Source organism: Brachyhypopomus gauderio, chromosome 1, assembly GCF_052324685.1.
Source record: "Brachyhypopomus gauderio isolate BG-103 chromosome 1, BGAUD_0.2, whole genome shotgun sequence".
NCBI classification, from domain to species: domain Eukaryota; kingdom Metazoa; phylum Chordata; class Actinopteri; order Gymnotiformes; family Hypopomidae; genus Brachyhypopomus; species Brachyhypopomus gauderio.
Genome location: NC_135211.1, coordinates 32,627,229 through 32,647,369, shown reverse-complemented (window position 1 = coordinate 32,647,369; position 20,141 = coordinate 32,627,229). Strand labels below are relative to the sequence as shown.

At 41.7% G+C, this 20,141-nt stretch overlaps 2 protein-coding genes and 1 non-coding gene across 3 annotated transcripts; 2 read left to right on the top strand and 1 right to left on the bottom strand.

Moving 5' to 3' along the window:
* Positions 1-123: 123 nt before the first annotated feature.
* Positions 124-215, bottom strand: trnar-ucu (transfer RNA arginine (anticodon UCU)). The gene is given in 2 exon segments: positions 124-159; positions 179-215. It is a non-coding gene; the product is annotated as a tRNA-Arg (tRNA).
* Positions 216-564: 349 nt separating this feature from the next.
* On the top strand, positions 565-9,270 carry alpk1 (alpha-kinase 1). Its single transcript, XM_077010533.1, has 13 exons — positions 565-967; positions 1,191-1,345; positions 1,756-1,954; positions 2,084-2,143; positions 2,339-2,425; positions 3,585-3,661; positions 4,023-4,118; positions 4,415-4,519; positions 4,762-6,892; positions 6,983-7,136; positions 7,324-7,486; positions 7,659-7,845; positions 8,105-9,270. Exons 1-13 carry the CDS (start codon positions 868-870, stop codon positions 8,311-8,313), a joined length of 3,723 nt encoding a protein of 1,240 aa, XP_076866648.1. The 5' UTR covers positions 565-867; the 3' UTR covers positions 8,314-9,270.
* A 2,068-nt stretch (positions 9,271-11,338) lies between these two features.
* Positions 11,339-16,754, top strand: LOC143517727 (ependymin-2-like). Its single transcript, XM_077010500.1, has 6 exons — positions 11,339-14,381; positions 14,906-14,940; positions 15,436-15,570; positions 15,727-15,901; positions 16,082-16,169; positions 16,336-16,754. The coding sequence occupies exons 1-6, from the start codon at positions 14,207-14,209 to the stop codon at positions 16,448-16,450; spliced, it is 723 nt and encodes a 240-aa protein (XP_076866615.1). The 5' UTR covers positions 11,339-14,206; the 3' UTR covers positions 16,451-16,754.
* The last annotated feature ends 3,387 nt before the right edge of the window (positions 16,755-20,141 follow it).

The following is a 20,141-nucleotide window of genomic DNA, read 5'->3' as shown; positions in this document are numbered from 1 at the left end:
AAAAATCCGCTGAAACGCTGAAAATTCGTTTGATCATGTTTATTATTTACAGTCTTGTGTATTAACATACTGTTACAATAAATAGTGAAATATAATTCACCAATATTTGAAGGTGAAAAAATCCGACTCCGGTGGGACTCGAACCCACAACCTTTGAATCACTTCTTCTGTGCTTAACTAGAAGTCCAATGCGCTATCCATTGCGCCACGGAGCCACCTGTTGAATGTGTTTATATTCTATTCATTTAATATACACTAATTACTTATATAATCTAAAATCACAAATACATATTTTTATGGAATAAATAGCTCTCGAAATTCGTGTCGTAGAGCTGGTACTTCATGCACATACCAGTCTAACAAGTAAAACTAGGTAAGCAATGTGACGTGTGACCTTTTTTCTTTGTAACATCGGGTAGATATCTTTGATTTCAACTAAACATCACCAACAATTATGATATATACGACATTTGGATAAATATAAAAAAATAAAATATTTGTTCCTTAGTCTGCCCAAACGAGTTTTTGCTATGTCCAATAAAAAACCGAGTTTCACACCGACAAGGAAGTGGGAGTTTCTGACATTGCAACAGGGGTAACAACTTACCAATACCAAAAATGATCAAATTACATGGCCACAAAGTCGCTGCCCGCAATTCGGAAGCTCATTTTGTACTGAAAATATAGTAATAGTCGCGACGCAAGTTGTTCGATGTTTCCGTGGATTTTTTTAGAGGGATGTTAGACTTTATCTTCGAATCGACCACTGCGTGACTTTAGACACAATTTGGACATCAGTGTACACTCACTCCGTATCTAACGCCGAGACTTAAGTCGTTTACTGAAAGGGAACTGGGAATCCGTGAAATGATGAACACGTTGGATCTACCAGCCGTCTTGGAAGAGTGCTTGGGCCTGGCGAAGGCGAGTCCTACACCGGACAAAGATACGTTCAAGTATTCAAGAGGTAATAATACAAATAGGCCAGTAGGAGGCAATCGATACACATTAATACTGTATGGTGACTGGGTATGCGAATCAGGTATTTTGATCCTTTGCTGAAACTAGTTTCATAGTTTAAATGGAGACTAGGACTATATTTCCTTATTTTGTATCTCTCGGGCATTGGCAAGGGTGCCACGAAAATACGTGCTACTCTAATTAGGTGACCTCCGACCTTTATACCCTAGACATACTTTCGGCTGAAGTGAACATACTTCTACACGAGGCTGTAGACATGAAGTGGCCCTTTGTAGTGGAGAAGTGGCAATACAAGCATTCAGTGTCTTCAGAAGACAAAGTCAACACTACAGACCTCATCAATCAACATCTGCCTCAGTTAATGGTAATGGATCCTGACGGAAACAACAACCTAACCGTTTTCATAGCTAATAAGTGGGTCCAAAGGTATTTTGTGTGACTTAACACTGCAAACCTACTGATAAAATAACAAAAGTATAATATAAACTCAAAGAATTAATGGGTATACAAAAATATATACATTCTTATAGCATTATGTGGTTGACTGTGTTTGGTTTTGGTACATACGTACACACACACACACACACACACAAATGGCTGGACTTCTGATTCATAAAATATCACAGTTTACGTGAAACTGCTGTCTAATCACAATTTCCCCAAGCAGAGAGTCAATGAAATTCAAATAGCGTCAGCGCTGCCTCAGTTTCATTTGCTCAATTCCTTTGTGGGAATTTCCACATGACGTCCACTCATCCCATGTCTGTCTGACAGGCCTTCCTCAGGGCTTCCATCTTGGCTGCGGAGCCAGAGTGGGCCATGTCTGTCATATTTCTGGTTGACCGCTTCCTCTACCGGATAGACAGTTCACACACCCTGCTGAAGATTGCTAAAGCACTACACAGACGTTACCCAGAAACACCCATCGCCCCACAGGTCGTCATACGGCAGGCCCGTATCTACCTCAACACTGGTGAGGACATCACATGTTGATGTGTAATCAGTACTCAGGTCATCTGGAATGTAGTACTCTACTGACTGGCTAAACCAGTGTTGCACATTGTGTCATAATTTTAAGTTTTTTCCCATTCATTTTATTAAGGTAAACTAGAGAAAGCAGAGTACATACTCAGCAGTCTCATAAATAACAGTGGAGCAACTGGTAAGTCTTACCTGTCCCCAAATGTTAACTGAACATAGGAACAGCTATTTATGACTAAGATCACAAAAAAGTAGGAGAAATCTAATTCAACTACAGCTTTAAAACATGAACACAATGCATTAAAACTGTTTTTATTGGTCAATGTCATGTCATTGTACACCTGAAAGGCAGTGGACCATTTTCTTTGACTAATAGGATGCTGGAAGTACCACAGTGACAGTGACAGGATTCTCGTACAGGCTGTCAGTGTGCAGGTTCGGGCACAGGTGCTTCAAAAGCTAGGTAAGGTGTGTGCGTGTGTGTGTGTGTGTGTGTGTGTGTGTGTGTGTGTGTGTGTGTGTGTGATATAAATATTGACTTAAATTTAGTTTTTTATGGATTTTAATTACTTATTATTTTAATTGTTGTTCAAAGTATATTGTTTTGTTGAGTGATTTTTTTCAGGTTTTATTCAACATATGACATTTATGATTAGAATTTGTTAGTGGCATTAGTTCATAGGCTATCCTTGGTACAGATTTAATACTTTTTTGCAAACAATTTATAGTGTGCCTTGCATCACTTTTGTGACGCTGGCAGTGACGAGGTGGCGAAAGTCCATAGAACGTTCTGAGAGTGTTTATTCTCTGTCACCACTCGACTTGCACAAGCTCGAAAAACAAAAGAAGCTGATATAACAGCAGCATGGGCCTCAAACACAACAAAAGTCACTTAGCAGCAGGGGTACAGGCGCCGTCTCCAGTTCCAGGACAAACAAACCCTGTGGGCTTAAACAGGGTAACCAAAGACGGTGGGGAGAAAATGGGTGTATGGATCTAAAAAGTGTATGATTGGGAACGTGGCAGGTTGGTTTGTGCACTCGCGTGTGTGTGTGTGTGTGTGTGTGTGTGTGTGTGTGTGTGTGTGTGTGTGTGTGTGTGTGTGTGTGTGTGTGTGTGTGTGTGTGTGTGTGTGTGTGTGTGTGTGTGTGTGTGTGGGAGAGAGGATTCCGTCGTCTCTGGAATACTAAGCAGTCTCCATGGCTACAGATCACACTCACCCGCACCATGCCCTAAAAGTCAGTACAATGCTTTACCATGCTTTCAGGTGTTTGACTTACAATACTTACTTTGACTCATAATGATTTGAGGTGTTTATAATGTTTTCTGGTGTTTGACTCTTGCTCTTCTGACCTCTGATTTTGGCCTTGCAATAATTTATTCAGTATAGTGTCCTGCTCGTAACCCCCCTCCGTATGAGTATGTTTTACCTCATCAGTCACATTCTTTCTCTTTATATTAGACCATTGGAAAACACACATTTTTAATCTGCATATATGTACAATATAATTAAAATGTTGACTGGCAGGTGTAGGAGTAATGACTGGATTAGGCGTAATGCTTGGATCAGATGTAATGGTGGGCAAGCGGTTCTGCATTGAAAGGTGTTTGCTGTGTTGCAGGGCTGTGGCTGGAGTCAGCAGAACTCATCTGGGCGTCGCTGGTCGGCTTCCAGGTTCTGCCTCTTCCTGATAAAAAGGTAAAGCCTCCCTCTCAAAGCTGGGCCTCTGAACCTTGGTCCTGGGTCCCCACCACCCTGCACAAGGTTATGCTTTGGCCCCACAGCACATGTTACATGTCCAGCCATTCGTGTGCTGGCTTAGATGTGGTTCACCACATGGAACCGGAAACTGTGTAGGGCGCCATCCCATGTGTTAAGCATCAACTGAGTCAACCAAGATAACAGCCTAAAAACTCTGTTCTTTTTGAAGATATCATAGTTTTGAAATGATGAGACCTGTGATGAACCACAATAAACTAATAAATGAAGAGTAAAATGTCTGGCTAGCCATTGATTTACATGCTGTGTTTGAGACTGCAGGCCTGTCTGTTCACCTTAGGGCATAGGAACATCTCTCGGGCTCCTGGCCAGTGTACTGATCTCGATGAATAACAAAGAGTTTGCCACATTTCAGAAGAGGCCTCATATCAATCTGGTGAGAAAGAGGCACTTGCCCATGTGTAAAGCTACTGTAATCTAATGGTACTGTTACAGTACAGACTCTATCTAAACCTTTCTCCAATGCCACTACCTTCTAGGTTAAGATAACATACAGGAAGATAAGGCTGTCTGTAAAGATGTTTACTGACTAATACAGAAGTAACATGTTCAGATATTTATTTTTTTAAGCTGTAAACATGTACTGCAGTAGTTATTATTTAATTTTACCTAAGGTCACCCTTTCATCCAATCACATGCACGCATCTCAAATGTGCTCCGCCTCTTCTGCAGGGATTTCTGGGGGACTGCAGTCACCGGCTGCTTTGTGCGGCTCAGGCTGCTAAACTGGCCATTGTATATAGCCAGTATGAGACCCTGTATGTGCTGACTCATATGGTGTGTTCATTTTATCTCATTTTGATGAGTGTGATGCTATTTATTAAAGCTTACATGCATGTTAATAACTATATACATATATAATGTATTGTATATGTAATATAGTCTATGTGGAACAATACACTGTCCATGTCCAGTATGCAAGTATAATACTTTATTTGCTTTATGCATTTTGTGTGCTGACATCATGCTACTTTGTTTTAATGTAAACCATGTTTTCTCACTTTATAAATATTGCTTAGGTTACTCAAGGAACTTGCTTGCTGTCCTACAGTTTCTCAAAAGAATGCCCTGCTGCAAACAAACAGAGCTACCTCGCTTTGGCTAAGGAGGCCTTTGAGAATGGTTTGCTAACGAAGTCCAAGAAAGAGGCGGTCACCAGCCAACAGGAACTGCATACTTTCCTCAAAGCTGCCTTCTGCTTAGCCATAACGACCAAATGGCTGTCAGGTCCAAGTGAAATGGTTGCCAAGGCATTCCAAGCTTGCCAGGATGCCACTGTCCTGCTGTATTCTTACTGCTTTGAAGACGACTCTGATAAGTATGCACTCTGCACGCAGGTCATGGGAAAGGTGCAACATGTTAAGTCACTTTTAAAAGTGAAGGATTTCACTGATTCTCATCCACGTCCATTTCTCCCTGCGGGGTACCTGGCTATGGAGGACAAGCTCGCTACATTCTGTCTAAGCGATTTTACGAAGGTGATGGAAAGTTTTCAAAAGCACCACAAGTCCATGTGTGAAGCTTTTAAGGACTCTGCCCACACTGATAGAGAAGACGGTCAAGGCATTAGCCATGCGCACTGCATCACAGCCTTCCAGACACTAACTAAATCACTCATGACAGAATGTGAAACTACAGCTGAGCACTGTCCAGGGTCATTGGGCGACACTGAGAAGAAAGATATCTTGGGATCTAATAAATCCCCAGATCATCTCCTAGAAATCTTCCAAAAAGAAACCCTCAACACTACATTTGTTAGTGAGGAGGACCAATCAGGTTGTGATTCAGGGCTTGCTGAGAAGGGCAAGATGGGCTCTGGTATGAAATGTAAAGGGCAGAGTTCAAGAAGCTCTCAAGGCAGCAGCAATTTGGGATCCTCATGGCAAAATGTGCATGACAGTGGGGAATCTTTGGTTCTGGTTGATCCATTCTGTTGCACTGAAGCAGATGATGACACCAGTGTTGAGCACAACAAGCAGGTCCATCATGAACCAGAGGCAGGAGCTCTCGCAAATAACGAGTATGGATGCAATGGAGGAGCAACACATAGTCGTAATCAGTGTAACATTATCCATTGTTCGTGGGATTCTTCACAGACCAGAACCATGGATGAAGGACGAAACAGTCACCAACAGGAGCTTTGCACCACTTTGGAAAGTAAAGATAACCATCCAATTACGATCAAGAAAGATGCTAATGACACAGGAATAGAGGCTGCAGGAAGCAAAAGCAAAGACTCAAGAACATCCTCAGGTTCTTATTGCAGTAGTTTGGGCTCTTCATGGCAAAGTGTCTCATTCTCCAAATCCCCCCAAAATGAAGATTTTGCTGACATCTTGGAGGACAAGCACAATAGAGTTGATCAAAACTGTGAGACCATAGCAACTGAGGATAGCCCTGACAGCCCATTTGAGTACATAGACATCAATTCGGCAAGACCAATTGGCAAAGCAGGAGTGGCCAATCCTTCAGCAAGATCAATAAGCAAAGGAGGTGTGGCCACTTCCTTACAGCCAGGAAGTGACGTAGGCAAGACTCAAAAAGGATCCCATTCTCAAACATCCATAGAGACACTTGAAGATCTAGAAATATCTCTGTTAGATCATCAGCTCTCTGGTTTTGGACTTGATACACATGCAGGTGAAACCAAAGATAGTAATATGTCAGCAAAACATAAGCCTCAAGAAGGTGATTTAAGTGAATCAGATCTAACAAACAAACCAAAGACATCATTACTTTCCACTGTGCTTGATTCATTTGAAGTGGTGCCGTTTGATCAGTCTGAACTCGAGGCAAGTATACAAGGTTCCATCACTGAAGCTTCAAGTAACAAATATACACAACCTGTTGACATTGAGTCTCAGAACAAAACAACTCCTCTCTTTGACCCTCAAGACTATGAGTCTTTTCCAATATCTTCGAAATTTGGAGAAAATGTTAATAAGACAGACCAAAGTTCACCCGACAGCTCTTACACTCCCTCTACCAGTATGAGTTGTTGCAATAGATGTTTCCAGGGGTGCACTATGGGAAGTGTAGATTTGACAGAGCAGGACTACAGATCCCTCCTGTCAGGAGTGTGCCAAGGCTGCCTGTTGAAGAGATTGCCAGACAAGCCCTTTAAGCTCAGCCAGTACAACAAAGCTTACAGTACGTTTCTTGAAATCTGTTTACATCAGTGGTAATATCTGATCCAAGGTCTCGGCAAAGAGTCGTTTCACCAGCATCTGCTCATTTTAGGCGCACTGGTGCTGAAGTATTCCAAAGCCACGGACATGTGGACTGCCTGCGAGAGCAGTGTGTATGTGGGTGACTTTCTGAAAGTGGACGTGAAAGGAGGACAGAGGCAGGCATTCTGGGTCCAGTATCTTCACCAGGAGCTTCTGCTGGGCAGGTGAGTCCACACCAGCAGCAACACACAAGGCTTTGGATTAAGTTCACTTGATATTACATTGTTGTTGAAATGAATAATATTGTAATGATTAGTAGATAATGTATTTCATAAAACCGTAGAAAATGACTAAATTAACAGACAGCATAACTGAAACAGCATAAATTAGAGGTCTTGTGCCACTCTTCAGCTATGTGGGAAAGGAGTACCTGAGGGGCCGTAAGATTCACACTCACCTGGGAGATGTTGAGAAGCAAATGATAGCTCAGCACTATGTGATGGAGTTCAACAAACGACTGTATGAGAGCAACATCACCACCCAGATCTTCTACATCCCCTCAGAGGTTCTGCTGGTAGGAAACCTGCACCAGCTCACAGAGTGGATACATAAATAAATCTCTTTGCCTGCCTCTCCTTCTGTCTTTTTATATACATTTCTGGTTCGGAATTGTTGAGAACTGCTTACAGAGTAGGCCTGCTGATATTAGTAAAACACCTTCATATACATGTTCACCAATGTTCCAGATTCTTGAGGCAGACACCATCGTGGCTTGTGTGTCAGTGGAGCCATACATGCTGGGGGAGTTTGTGAAACTCACCAACAACACAACAAAAGTGAACAAACGGCACTCAAGCACAGACTACGGCATAGCCTTCGGCCACTTCACCTATGAGTTCTCTGGGAAGGAAGAGGTGGTGGTAGACCTACAAGGTAGGAGAATTATTGTGGGGTTTAATAATAGCTTTCATACACCATTACTGTGTGTGTCCAAGACATTGAAACACAGGCCTGACATGGGAAAGAATACGACTTTAGCTTCGTCTGAAGGGTAATAGAGGCTTATAGAATCTCAGAAAACTGATTGGCTGGCCACCAGTTTGAGTGCAACACATTTACAAATATGCAACTAAAAAAATTACTTAAAATCTTCATTTCTTTCGTTAAAAAATGGTCTTTTTCTGTCAATCAGGCTGGGTAACAGCCAATGGAAAAGGATTGGTGTATCTGACAGACCCTCAGATCCATTCCCTTAGGAAGTCCAGGTCTCCTAGCAACTTCCACCAAAATGGCATCAGGAAGTTCCTTCAGGAGCAGCATGGAGAACACTGTAACCCCATCTGTTTGGCAGCCTTACGGAGACCCCTCCAAAGCCCAAATCATTTCACATATGTACATTAATCTCCCCAGCTAACAAAAAAGTGAATAAAAGTCATACCTTTCACTTTCTGTTATGAGTATTACTCCTCCTCCTCCATAATTCTTATATAAAGCTTCACATTTTTAGACCAGTTGAACAACCTCTTGTCAGTGTTGTGATTAGAGCCATTCAACCACAAGTATCTATGACAGACATGGGAGGGTTGACACGCCTGATTTGTATTTGGGTTTTGAGTTAAACAAGTAATGCAGTTTCCATAGTTTGAACTTTAGCCAAATGTAAATTATATACACTCACCTCCAACTCGCCTCTTCTATATGCTCATTAATGCAAATATCTAATCAACCATTCATGTGTCAGGAACTTGTGAAATTTGCATTCAGGGATTCTGGCCATCAGAATAGGGAACAAATGTGATTTAAATGACTTTGAATGTGCCATGGATGTAAAAAACTCCAGAAAAGGATCAATGGAACTCAGAATCCCAGAAGTCTTTGCTCCAAACCCCAGAAGTTCTTGCACCAGGAGAGGGGTGGGACTTAGAGTATAAAAGACTAGAGTAGGCCATTTTTATTGTGCACACCAAACATGTTAGAAGGCAGGAGGTTTGTTCTCATTCTGGATGTGTATTTTGTGTTTAATCAGATTTGCTGTGGTTGAATTCATTTCTTGTTTTGTATTTGTTTGCTAGAGAAAACTAGTGATGGGCAAATGAAGCCTCTTGAAGCAATGAAGCTTTCCAACCCTTTGCTTTGCAAAAAGGTTCATTACTCGAGGCTTCATTCATCACTCACTAGTGACATCTGCTGGTGAAACTGTAACAGCCTCGTCATTCAGTTGGATCATACTTTCAAAAATTTGTAAATGCAATATTGTCACAAAGTTTCCATCAAACTCATGTTTAGTAACAGGAGAATCAATTAAATCATACTTAATTGTCATGTTTTAATTATTAAAATGATTTGTAGCCAATCTAATCCTTGACCATTAGTGGTTGTGTTGGGTTTTCTTGTATGTCATGAACGTATTTGACAATGAAGATATGTTGTACTTTACTATATTGGGAATTGAGTGGTTGTTGAGGCAGACTGAATATTTTGAGTTAGAAACTGATTTAAAAAAAAAACAAAATGTGTTTTAAATAATTGCTTCTTGGGGGTTCTAGATCTGGTTTGGTAGTCATGGCCTGGTGGTTAGGGAAGGAAAGTGGTTATGGAACTGGTTTTGTCGTGGGTTCGATTCCCAGACCTGAGGCCATGACTGAGGCGCCCCTTAACCCTCAATTGTTCACTTATATAAAAATGAGATAAAATGTAAGTCGCTCTGGATAAGGGCGTCTGCCAAATGTAAAATGTTTTTAACATCACAAATAAGGTTTGCCTCTTCCAATGGTTTTTAGTCTGTTTTTGATGTGTGAATCTGATGTACATCCTGATCAAACAAAAAGAATTTAGAACGTTCCAGATTTTAAATTTAACCACCTTCTACAACACGAAGCAACAGGGTTCATAGCGCTTTTATTTTGAAAATCGATACGCAAAATGAAGCAATGACGTGGCAGATGTAATGCGAGGCCTTGTTTGTTGCTGATCACGTGATTTTGCTCAATCTAACACAAGCTCCGAAGCGGGGCTTCATCGGACACGCCCCTTTTTACTCGGTACACGCTTCGAAGCGTAGCTTCAGATGTCCCATCACTAGAGAAAACCATGCTTTGACATCCTTTGTCATTTCCATCATCAAATATTCACTATCCTTTTGCCATCAGTCATGGGCATAGGGCAGTCATGGCCTGGTGGTAGGGAACTGGTCTTGTGACTGGAGGGTTGTGGGTTCGATTCCCAGACCTGAGGCTATGACTGAGGTGCCCTTGAGCAAGGCACCTAACCCCAACTGCTCCCCGGGCGCCGGGCTAGGGCTGCCCACCGCTCTGGGCACGTGTGATCCACAGCCCCCTAGTAATCACTAGTGTGTGTGTGTGTTCTAACTGCACAGATGGGTTAAAAGCGGAGGACAAATTTCGATTGTGTTGTAAAAATCACAATTGACAAAATATGGCACATTTACATCAGACAAATGCCTTGTATTTATGGTGCATAGACCATTGGAACGCTTACCTTGTGCGTCATCTGAACTAACTGTTGAGTTGGACTACTGATACCACCCTGAATTACTTGTTGTGGACATGTGGCTTCTAATAAAGATGGCAATGGCAACCTGTTCATTTTCCTTCATGTTCCGACGGACATACCATCACGATAGCATGCCACTTTAGATTCAGTGTAACATCTACAACAAAATTTTACAATGGGGATAGACAGGTTGATCTGAGTGTTTCAGAAACCTCTGATCTACTAGAAGGTTCACACACAAGGTTTACAGTGAATGGCACAAAAAGTGAAAATATCCAGGGAGCAGCAGTTCTCTGAGTGAAAATACCTCACTGGTTCCAGTGGTCAGAGGAAGATGGGCCAAGAGAGTCAACAGTGACTCAGATAACCACTCATTACAGCTGAGTTATGCAGAGGAGCATATCTGGAGCACAATGTGTCAAACCTTCAAGCTACAGTAGAGGACAACCACAACCAGTAGAGGACAACCACAGCAGGTGCCACTCCTGTCAGCTAAGAACAGGCAACAGGTTACAATTCACACAGCCTCATCAACATTAGACGGGAGGATTTGAAAAAGATTGTTTGGACTGATATTTGGAAGGTATAGTCAGAATTTGGAGTAACAGGTATCCTTTTAGTTACAGCTAGTACTCCATCAGCATAATGTACAGATTCACTCACCCAGGTTGATCAGTGTATCCAATCATTAAGATGGAAAACCATGTCCATCACTTCTGAGTAAATGTTTAGGGGAAGGATCTGCGGGACAGTTGACTCATTTTCTTCTTATTGTTCAGGATGAATGTGGGTCTGTTTCTCAGTCTGATTTTCATATAAACTGTTACCAGGACAAGACAACATGCAAAATCAACAACAAATTAAATAAAGATGCTTCTTCCCTCCACCTTTAATAAGGTCTAATTACAAAAACCATTCTGTGTTTCCTTACATGGACCAACACTGTTTGTTTCCATGACTGGTATTTTATCCCAAGGAGAAATATTTAAACATAACAAAAATGGATATGATAACAAAAATGGATATCCTTGGATAAGGGGCTCCAAGTACACAAGTCTGCATATGCAGAACTGTGTAGACATGTGTACAAACACACACACACACACACACACAAACACACGTAGATACAGAATTTCATACCCCTTTGAGTCTTGCAGCCTGAAATCAAAGCTCACAAGTCTTTATTTTATTTGCACATTTTGTCCAACATTCTAGTAATGATGACAAAGAACACTTCTGGAAATTAATGAAAAAAGAAAGCCTAGAATAACGGGGTTGGAAAAATAACCCTGTTCACTCCTTTTGTGGAAGCACCTTTTGTTTTGATTACAGCCATCCGTCTGTTTTGCAAAGGCCCAATAGATGAGATGGCTCTGTTCTTTATTGCAGCAGAGGGTAATATCTTATATTTACATTTATGGCATTTGGCAAACGCCCTTATCCAGAGCGACTTACATTTTATCTCATTTTTATACAAGTGAGCAATTGAGGGTTAAGGGCCTTGCTCAGGGGCACCTCAGTCATGGCCTCAGGTCTGGGTATCGAACCCAAGACCCTCCGATCACAAGACCAAGAGAGGCAAGGCCATGAAGACATAGGTGAAATATTTTTAAAACATCACCTGCACCTTAAAATCTATTCTAAAACTGACAGGTAACCAGTGAAGTGAGTGGAGTGCAGATGTAATATGATATCTCTTTCTCCTGTGGGTCACGACCAGCAGCAGCGTTCTGAACTCACCAGAGATGTGAAATGAATGAAGCTATGATTTATATAGCACATTTCAATATACCAAACTTCACGTTACAATTAGCACAAGTACAAGCTTTTACGACCATTCATACACGGACAAGAAGCAGCAGCAAGTTGCACAAAATAGTGCTCTTTGGGAGCGCAGAGAAATCAGCAATGACCATCACCATCTCACCTGTGTCAGACCATAGTGATATTTCAAAGGTGAAAATAAGTTGTCCTGTGTGTAGTCATGATGTGTGATTTCCCCTTCATCCATCCATTATCTGAACCGCTTAATCCCGCTAGTCGGGGTCATGGGGGGGCTGGAGCCAATCCCAGCATCTCCGGGCGAAGGCAGGGTACACCATGGGCAGGTCGCCAGTCCACCGCATGGCCAACACACACGCACGCACACCTACGGGCAATTTAGAGTGATCAATCAACCTAACACACATGTCTTTGGACTGTGGGAGGAAACCGGAGTACCCAGAGGAAACCCACGCAGGCACAGGGAGAACATGCAAACTCCACACAGAGCAGCCCAGACCGAGAATCAAACCCAGACCGCCTTGCTACGAGGCGACAGTGCTAACCACCACACCACCATGCCGCCCTGATGTGTGATTTATCAAAATTTATTATCAAAAGTGATACCCAAGTTCTTAACACATTGTTCGACCTTCAGATTAATTTGATTAAAATATGTCTGAACATCATTTCTTTGTGACTCACTATCAAGAACAAGAACCTATGTGTTCTCTTAGCTGCAAAAAATAGTTATACATCCATGTCTGTATTTCACCTAAGCTCTCAAACAGTGAGCTAATTGATTTTGAGAGCTTTAGGTTCTAAAGAAATGTAAAGTTGAGTGTCATCTACTTATCGAGGATAACTAATATTTTTTAATGATATGGGGTAATGGAAGCAAATAGAGATTGAACAGTATAGGCCCAAGAATTGATTCGTTGGGGACCCCACAAGTTAGTTTTTGATGTGAGGAGGAAAAAATACCTAATGCAACATACTGTAACAAGACATATTACATCTGGGTTGATTAACTGATATTAGGGTTGACAGTTAAGTACTGCACGTGGCTATGTTCTGCCTTATACTGATTATCTTGTACCTAAAAATGTTCAAACTCATTAAATGTTTCACCTGAAACAAATTCAGGGAAGATACAGAAAGTGGGATATACTAGACGGTGGAAGGGCGCCAGGGCATCTTAATTCAGCCAGAAATAATTTTAGTTTCCTTTGGTGCCACGAGATTCATAAAATGTCTGACTCAGTGTGTGAATGTTTCAAGTAACTCATTCCCAGTTTCTGGTGGGGGAGGGAGGGACTGTATCATGTCTGTGAAGGCCACGGCACTGCCAGCACTGAGATAACGCTTGGTTATTGTACGCTTTTCACTGAGTGTTCTAACAGATGATAACATACTGAAAAATACACCATGTGAGAACGTGACAGTGCTTATGAGATGGACCTGATACATGTTGTATGAGATCAACAGTTAAGCATCCTCATGAATTCAGAAGTGACTGTATTTAAGAATATATCCATGTGAATATTAAAACCCCAGTAATTAAAACAATCAAAATCATTTAAAATAATAGAAAGTGTTTCTGCAAAATCTTCAAGAAAGTATGTGTGTAATCTGGGAGGAGAATAGATACCAATCAATAGAACTGGACAATTCCTGTTCAGTTGTACTGCCAGATATTCAAACATACAATACTCCCCTAATGAAAGCAGCATTGTTTGTCAAGTAAAAACAAATGTAAATTAATTGGTATCAGGTAACTTATTTTAATGCCCATAGATATGAATACATAAGCTTCTATACAGGTGGATTTTTAAAATCCAACCAGGTGACTGATTGAATGTAACAGGTTAGTAAACACCACTGACTCTTACACAGAACCCATTTTCAGTAAATCTCAAAAGTAAAATATGATAGAAAAGTGACATCATTGTGGTCGAACACATGAACGAACCTTATCTCAGTTTATTCCATCCCTTTGTTGTTGGAACCGCTAGTGCACATGCGTGAGATTGATCACGTCAGTAAGTGGCTATATAAACCGGTATGGAACATCACTAATAACATCAGAGACGACGGAGAGATACCAGAGACTGAAGAAATGACTTTGCTAGTGTGGGTCACTTTACTGGGATTTCTCGCAGTACACTCCGTGGCCCAGAAACCACGTCCATGCAGTAAGTGATGGAGTAAATTACTGTCTGTGTGTTTAAGGGAGGGCATGTTTATTTGAATATACAAAGTTAATTTAGAGTTATTTTTAACATTGATTAATTACGAGGGAAGCATAAGTGCTGAGAAGAGCAAGATTAATTGGAGGCAAAACCAGAATTGTTGTAACAGTCCAAGGTCAGTTTACCAATATGAAAGGATTCGTAGTACAAGACAAATACATAGGCTAAAACGAACACAACAAAGACTTTGAAATTACAATGGCAACATACAACAGAGGCTAGTAAACGAACACACACATAATGACATACAATGACCAGGAAAGAACCAGGTAAAACGAGGTCAGAAGTAGAAAACTATTGTCATTTGTAATTATATAATTCGTCATTTTTTTATTGCCTTACATTGCAAGATTAATTTGAAAAATATTAAATTAATTACAATAATCTGAGAATTGGTGTAAAAAGGAAAGTGCATATATTGCAGTGGACATGATGACTGACATCGTGTCTGGGTTGTTGTTTTTCAGTGACTCCTCTGCGTCTGCAGGGAACAGTTGCTGTGGTGAGTGTCAAACCTCTTTCACTTTAGCTCCCCTTACACTTGTCACTGTCACCATTTGCAATGCTGAGCCTGAATTGTGTTGACCTGTTCTGGCAAAATTCCAACTGATGCAAGGTTGACATGTGGAGTCTTTCTTCCCATTTATTCTTGCCCATCTTCCTCTTCTTTTTCACCTTTGGTTAATTTGAAGTGCTGTACGATTTATTTGGCTGCTATGCATGCTTCTTCTGATGCCATGACAATGTAGAGCATTTCTGATAGGCCTAGATGTGAACACAGAGACAACAAGAACATGCCTGATTGGCTAGTTTGCCATGTAGTAAGAATGGAGACATCATAATTACAAGTGATGGCAAATTTTGGCTTTGTATCTGTCCCCACTTTTGATAAACAAATAGAAACACTAAATGTGTGTATGGGTTATTACACAGCATCTGTCTCTCTGTCTCTGTCTCTGTCTCTCTCTCTCTCTCTCTCTCTCTCTCTCTCTCTCAGACGACTCAACAGCACTCCATGCGAGCATTGGCAAACTACAACTATGATGCTGTGAACCAGCGCATTCAAGTTACAGCAACTGGTCAATACGACAATACAAATTTCTTTGTAGAGTTTCTGCTACTTTATAAAGAGGTACAACACAGTTGTTGGGCAGTCTTAATGTGAAACCAAACTGAGGAACCAAAACGCACATACAATCTTTATAGAACTGCTTACAGAATTTAAAAATGCAATAAAATTCTCTAGTTTCACACCCTGCTAACTCTCATGCCCTGTGTCGCTCACCAGGGTGTGATGTACGAGATCCACCCTGTAGAAAGGACATGTACAAAGACGCCACTGAAGCCCTTCCACCCGCTGAACATTCCCTACAATGCCTACCTGCTGAGCCATGAGGTTCTGGGCAGTTTGCATAACGGACTCCAAGCGAACACCTGGATTGGGGATATACCAGAAGAACAAGGTACCCAAGGCCATGGCCACGCCCACACATTGAGTCAAACTGGAGAGTGAAGTGTAGAGGTGCCTCGTAGGTTGGTCACCTACACTCATTCATGTGCCCAAGTTTCACCTACAAAATGCCTGGACATATTGGTGCCCGTGCTGTAAGTCTTACTAAGCAGTGTGTTTTTTCTTTCTGTAGCTCAGTACCTTCTCACATTTACTAAGTTTGGCTGCTTTCCAGTCTCGGCTGTTTACAACGATCCAAATCTGGGCTTTATAACTGCCAGGTAAGAATGAGGGATAGCACGGTTATTTTTATGCTAGTGTTTGTTAAACGTTGCTGTGAACTTGCACAATTCTGGATAATACATGTTTATCTGTAACCATGCTAACTTCTCTTGACAAGAAAACCTGACTTGCTGAGAGCTAAACAAATGTTCAATCTTTCTTTAGTTTCTTCAACAATACTGTTAACAACGAGGACTGGCATGTGTTCGTTCCTCCCAAATACTGTGCGAACGCCGTGTTTGAGGCAGGAGAAGGTGTGCAGTTTTTCAGCATCTTCTAAGCCAGCCCAACACTTCTGCAGGATGAGTGTTATCACACAGCCAGCATTAAACACCTCTTCACCTGTGTCTGCCAACACTCTCCTGCTTACAGTACTTCAAATACCTACTGTACCATTTTAGAGTCTGGGGGACAGTTGGCTTGTTTTCTACATCCAGCTCAGTTGGATGAATGTCAGTCTGTTTCTCAGTTTGATTTTGATATAATGTGTTACTGTGACAACATACATAATATACAAAAAAACTACCATTGTACCTCCACCTTTTAATAAAGTCTAATCGCAAAGGTCAATAAGCGTTTCACTACATGGACCAATATTGCTTATTTCAATGACTGGTATTTAATAACTATATTTAATAACTGGTATTTTAAAATGGTATTAAATAATATATTTAAATATTTAAATATGGCAAAACTGCATATGAGAACTCCAAATATGTCATTAGATAAGGGGCTTCAAGTCTGTGTGTGCAGAACTGTGTAGGCACACATACACACACACACACACACTATGGAGTGAGATTACTGTCTTTAATACAAGAGTGCAAAGATAAGTTTCAATCGAGCCAGTAGGACACACTGAGCACGCAAAATCAAGAAAACCGAGCTGTTTTTGTTCGCTTGTAAAATGTCTGCTCGCTTCATTATCAGGGTGGGAAATTAGCACCCACCACTGGCCAAATGCGGTAAATTTGATCATCTCACAAGCCACACAGGCGGGTTAACACTGTGGACAGGAGAGGGACAGAGCGTTCAGTGTAGTTCAGTCTGGTAGTGACAGGACTATGCACGCGCGTAATCCAACACAATTTCACAAATTTAGGATGTTTTACTAATTTCGGAAATGTTTGACGTTTGCCGCATCCACATAGGATTGTTAAGTAGCTGTCTAATTTAACGTAGCTAACAATTTTCCTTAACTAGCTAGCAAATATTATAGTTAGTGGACTCCGCTTTATCAAAACGGAGTAGTATTGTAGTATAGTAGCTATAATAAGAACACTAGTATAGTAGTACAGTAGCAGGGGCGGACTGGCATACATAACTACCGGGGATTTCCCCGGTGGGCCGATGGGTTAGTGGGCCGCCGGTGGTTTAACTCGGCCCGTGGAGGAGCCACTGCCGTGCACTGCGGCCCGTAGTCACGCTGCTGTTTAACGGTGTTATTACCTCCCCCGCTCCAATCACACTAACCTGCTCAGCGCGGCCGCGGACTGGGCCTGTAAACACATGAACGAGTTGGACCGGGCCGCGGACTGGGCCAGCTGATGCGGGCTGACGGTATGCAGCGGAGATCAGAAAAAAAAACCAGCTTGTCCCAGAAAATCCGGGCCGGACTACGAAAACATACAGCAGCTGTGTCACTTATTAATACAAGTAGTCAGGAACTGGAAAAGCCTCGTCCATACTAATGCCACATTCATTATATCTCCCTGTCCACATTGCCATAAAGATGGAGCAGTCTAAGGGTCTAGAGCAGGGGTCTCCAACACGTCGCTCGCGAGCTACCAGTAGCTCGCCACCCCTTTCCGAGTAGCTCGCCAAAGGGCCAATGAATTACATATAAATTTGTAAACCTAATTGGTCCCATCGAGAAATCTACTTAAATTTATGTCCAATCAAAATTCACAGTTGTCCCTCCCCTTCTAACACTAAATGATTATTCGCCAATTATACAACAGTTAGTTCACAATCCGACTGATTGAGACAAGTCTCGCTGCAGCCTGCAGGAAGGCGGAGTTGGACATCCAACCCCGCCCACATCCAACTCCACCCTCTAATGCGCTGTCGTGCGCCAACCCACTACTTCTCCATTCGAGAAGAACTGTGGCACTTGAAAATATGCATAATAACTCACAAGTGTTCAAGAGAGTGTTCGTTGCGCTTAATTTACACATACCTCGTTTACTTTGTGTATCGTTCCACGTATGTTATTCATTATTTTTATTTATTGGGTGGCGAACGTAAAATGTTGACGGGGGGATGTAAAATGGACACAAATTAAGTATTATATCGCGATCGATCGATCGCCGGTGGTTGGCGTCAGAGCAAACTAGTAACTCATTGAATCATATATGTGGATCTGAGGTAAATAAACTAGATTTTTTTCGGCGTGAGAAATCGGATATGTGGCGTGAGAGCGTGTGAAGACGGTCAAAAGCGTGTGTCTCACACTCAATGCGTGAGAATTGGCAACTCTGCTACTATAAGTACACAATTAAAATGGTAATGTTTACTGTTTACTGATAATGTTGGTGATAGAGAAGGGGTATGTTGGTAATTTTGGTAATGGAGAAGGGGTGTAATCAGGGCTTAATTTGAGCCGGATCAGGATCCGGGAACTCTTTCATTTTGAAGGGTGCGTTCCGGGAACTGTCTGCCTTGATCCGGTAAATTTCAAGCCTACTAATTATAAGTTATGAAGAAATCTGTCTGCGTTGAACCAATTAATTGAACAAATAATTCTATAAAAGACATTTTAAACACAAGATCCACATTCCTAAATCACATAAGAGCTCTCCTTTTTTGCGATGCCTTTCCGTGTCTCCCCTATAAAGCTAGTTATATATATAAAGCTAGTTATACCGGCATCGTTTGATTTACAAATTAAGCACTGTGTGTAATAGTAATGTTGGTGTTTAGTGTACTCAAGCAGCCCAGCCCACTTTTGCAAATGGCGACACACCTGAGCAACTCTAGTGATATGGCAGTGTTGTAGAGACCAAGAGTGGCACGATGAATACTATTCTGACTAATGGCTAAGCACATTATGATGTTGCCACCACGCACCCCAGGGACACTGACGACGGCTCAGTGTCTTATCATGTGCCTTTCCCTGTGCCTTGTTTTAGTAAAGTTGTAAAGGAACTTTACAACCACTGCTGCTGCATTAATATTTATTTTATTGCTGTACCTTTGGGTAAGAGAGTAATGTAATTTAAATCATTTGTATGTCCTGTACATATTCAGAACTGACAATTAAACTATTCAAGAAAAATCTAAAACGATTGTACTAAGACTTAAATTATTCATGTGGGATAATAAAGAAAAACATACATTTTGGTCAATAACATGTGAGTGTTTTTCTTGGCATCTGTTAAACTAATTAAAATCTGGAAGTTCTGGAAGTTCTGTTTACTGGGAGCAAAAACAGTCTGAGTTTCGAACGTAACATGGGCGTGGCTTCGGACTTGAGAAGAGGGTGGAGTTGGATGTGGGCGGGGTTGGATGTCCAACTTCGCCTTCCTGCAGGCTGCAGCGAGAGGCTTCTCGATTGAGAAGTGCCCTGCAGATATGTGTGATAACAGCACGGTATTCTCATTCTCTGTATGACTCCGCGGACGCGTTGTCAAGTAACGGCATGTACATATATTCACGATAACACACTCCCTCTCGTGTTCTATTGCTCAATTAGCTGCCAAACAAAAAGTTAGGCTGCCGTTAATATTGAATAAACCAGGGGTCACCCACGTCATGAGTCGCCCGCGGGCTTGTTTTAAAAATAGCTCACTATAGTGCAATGCACCAAAGCGCTGCATCGTTTATGTTTTTGCTACTATTATAGATTGTCCGCGGTTGCTAGCGGTCTTCCCGCTTAGCAATTGACACTCGCACACGCAACTTTCGTTCGCCACCCCCCACCCCCCCGCTCAACATCTGGTAGCCCTCCGCAATAACTGGTATCCAAGAAG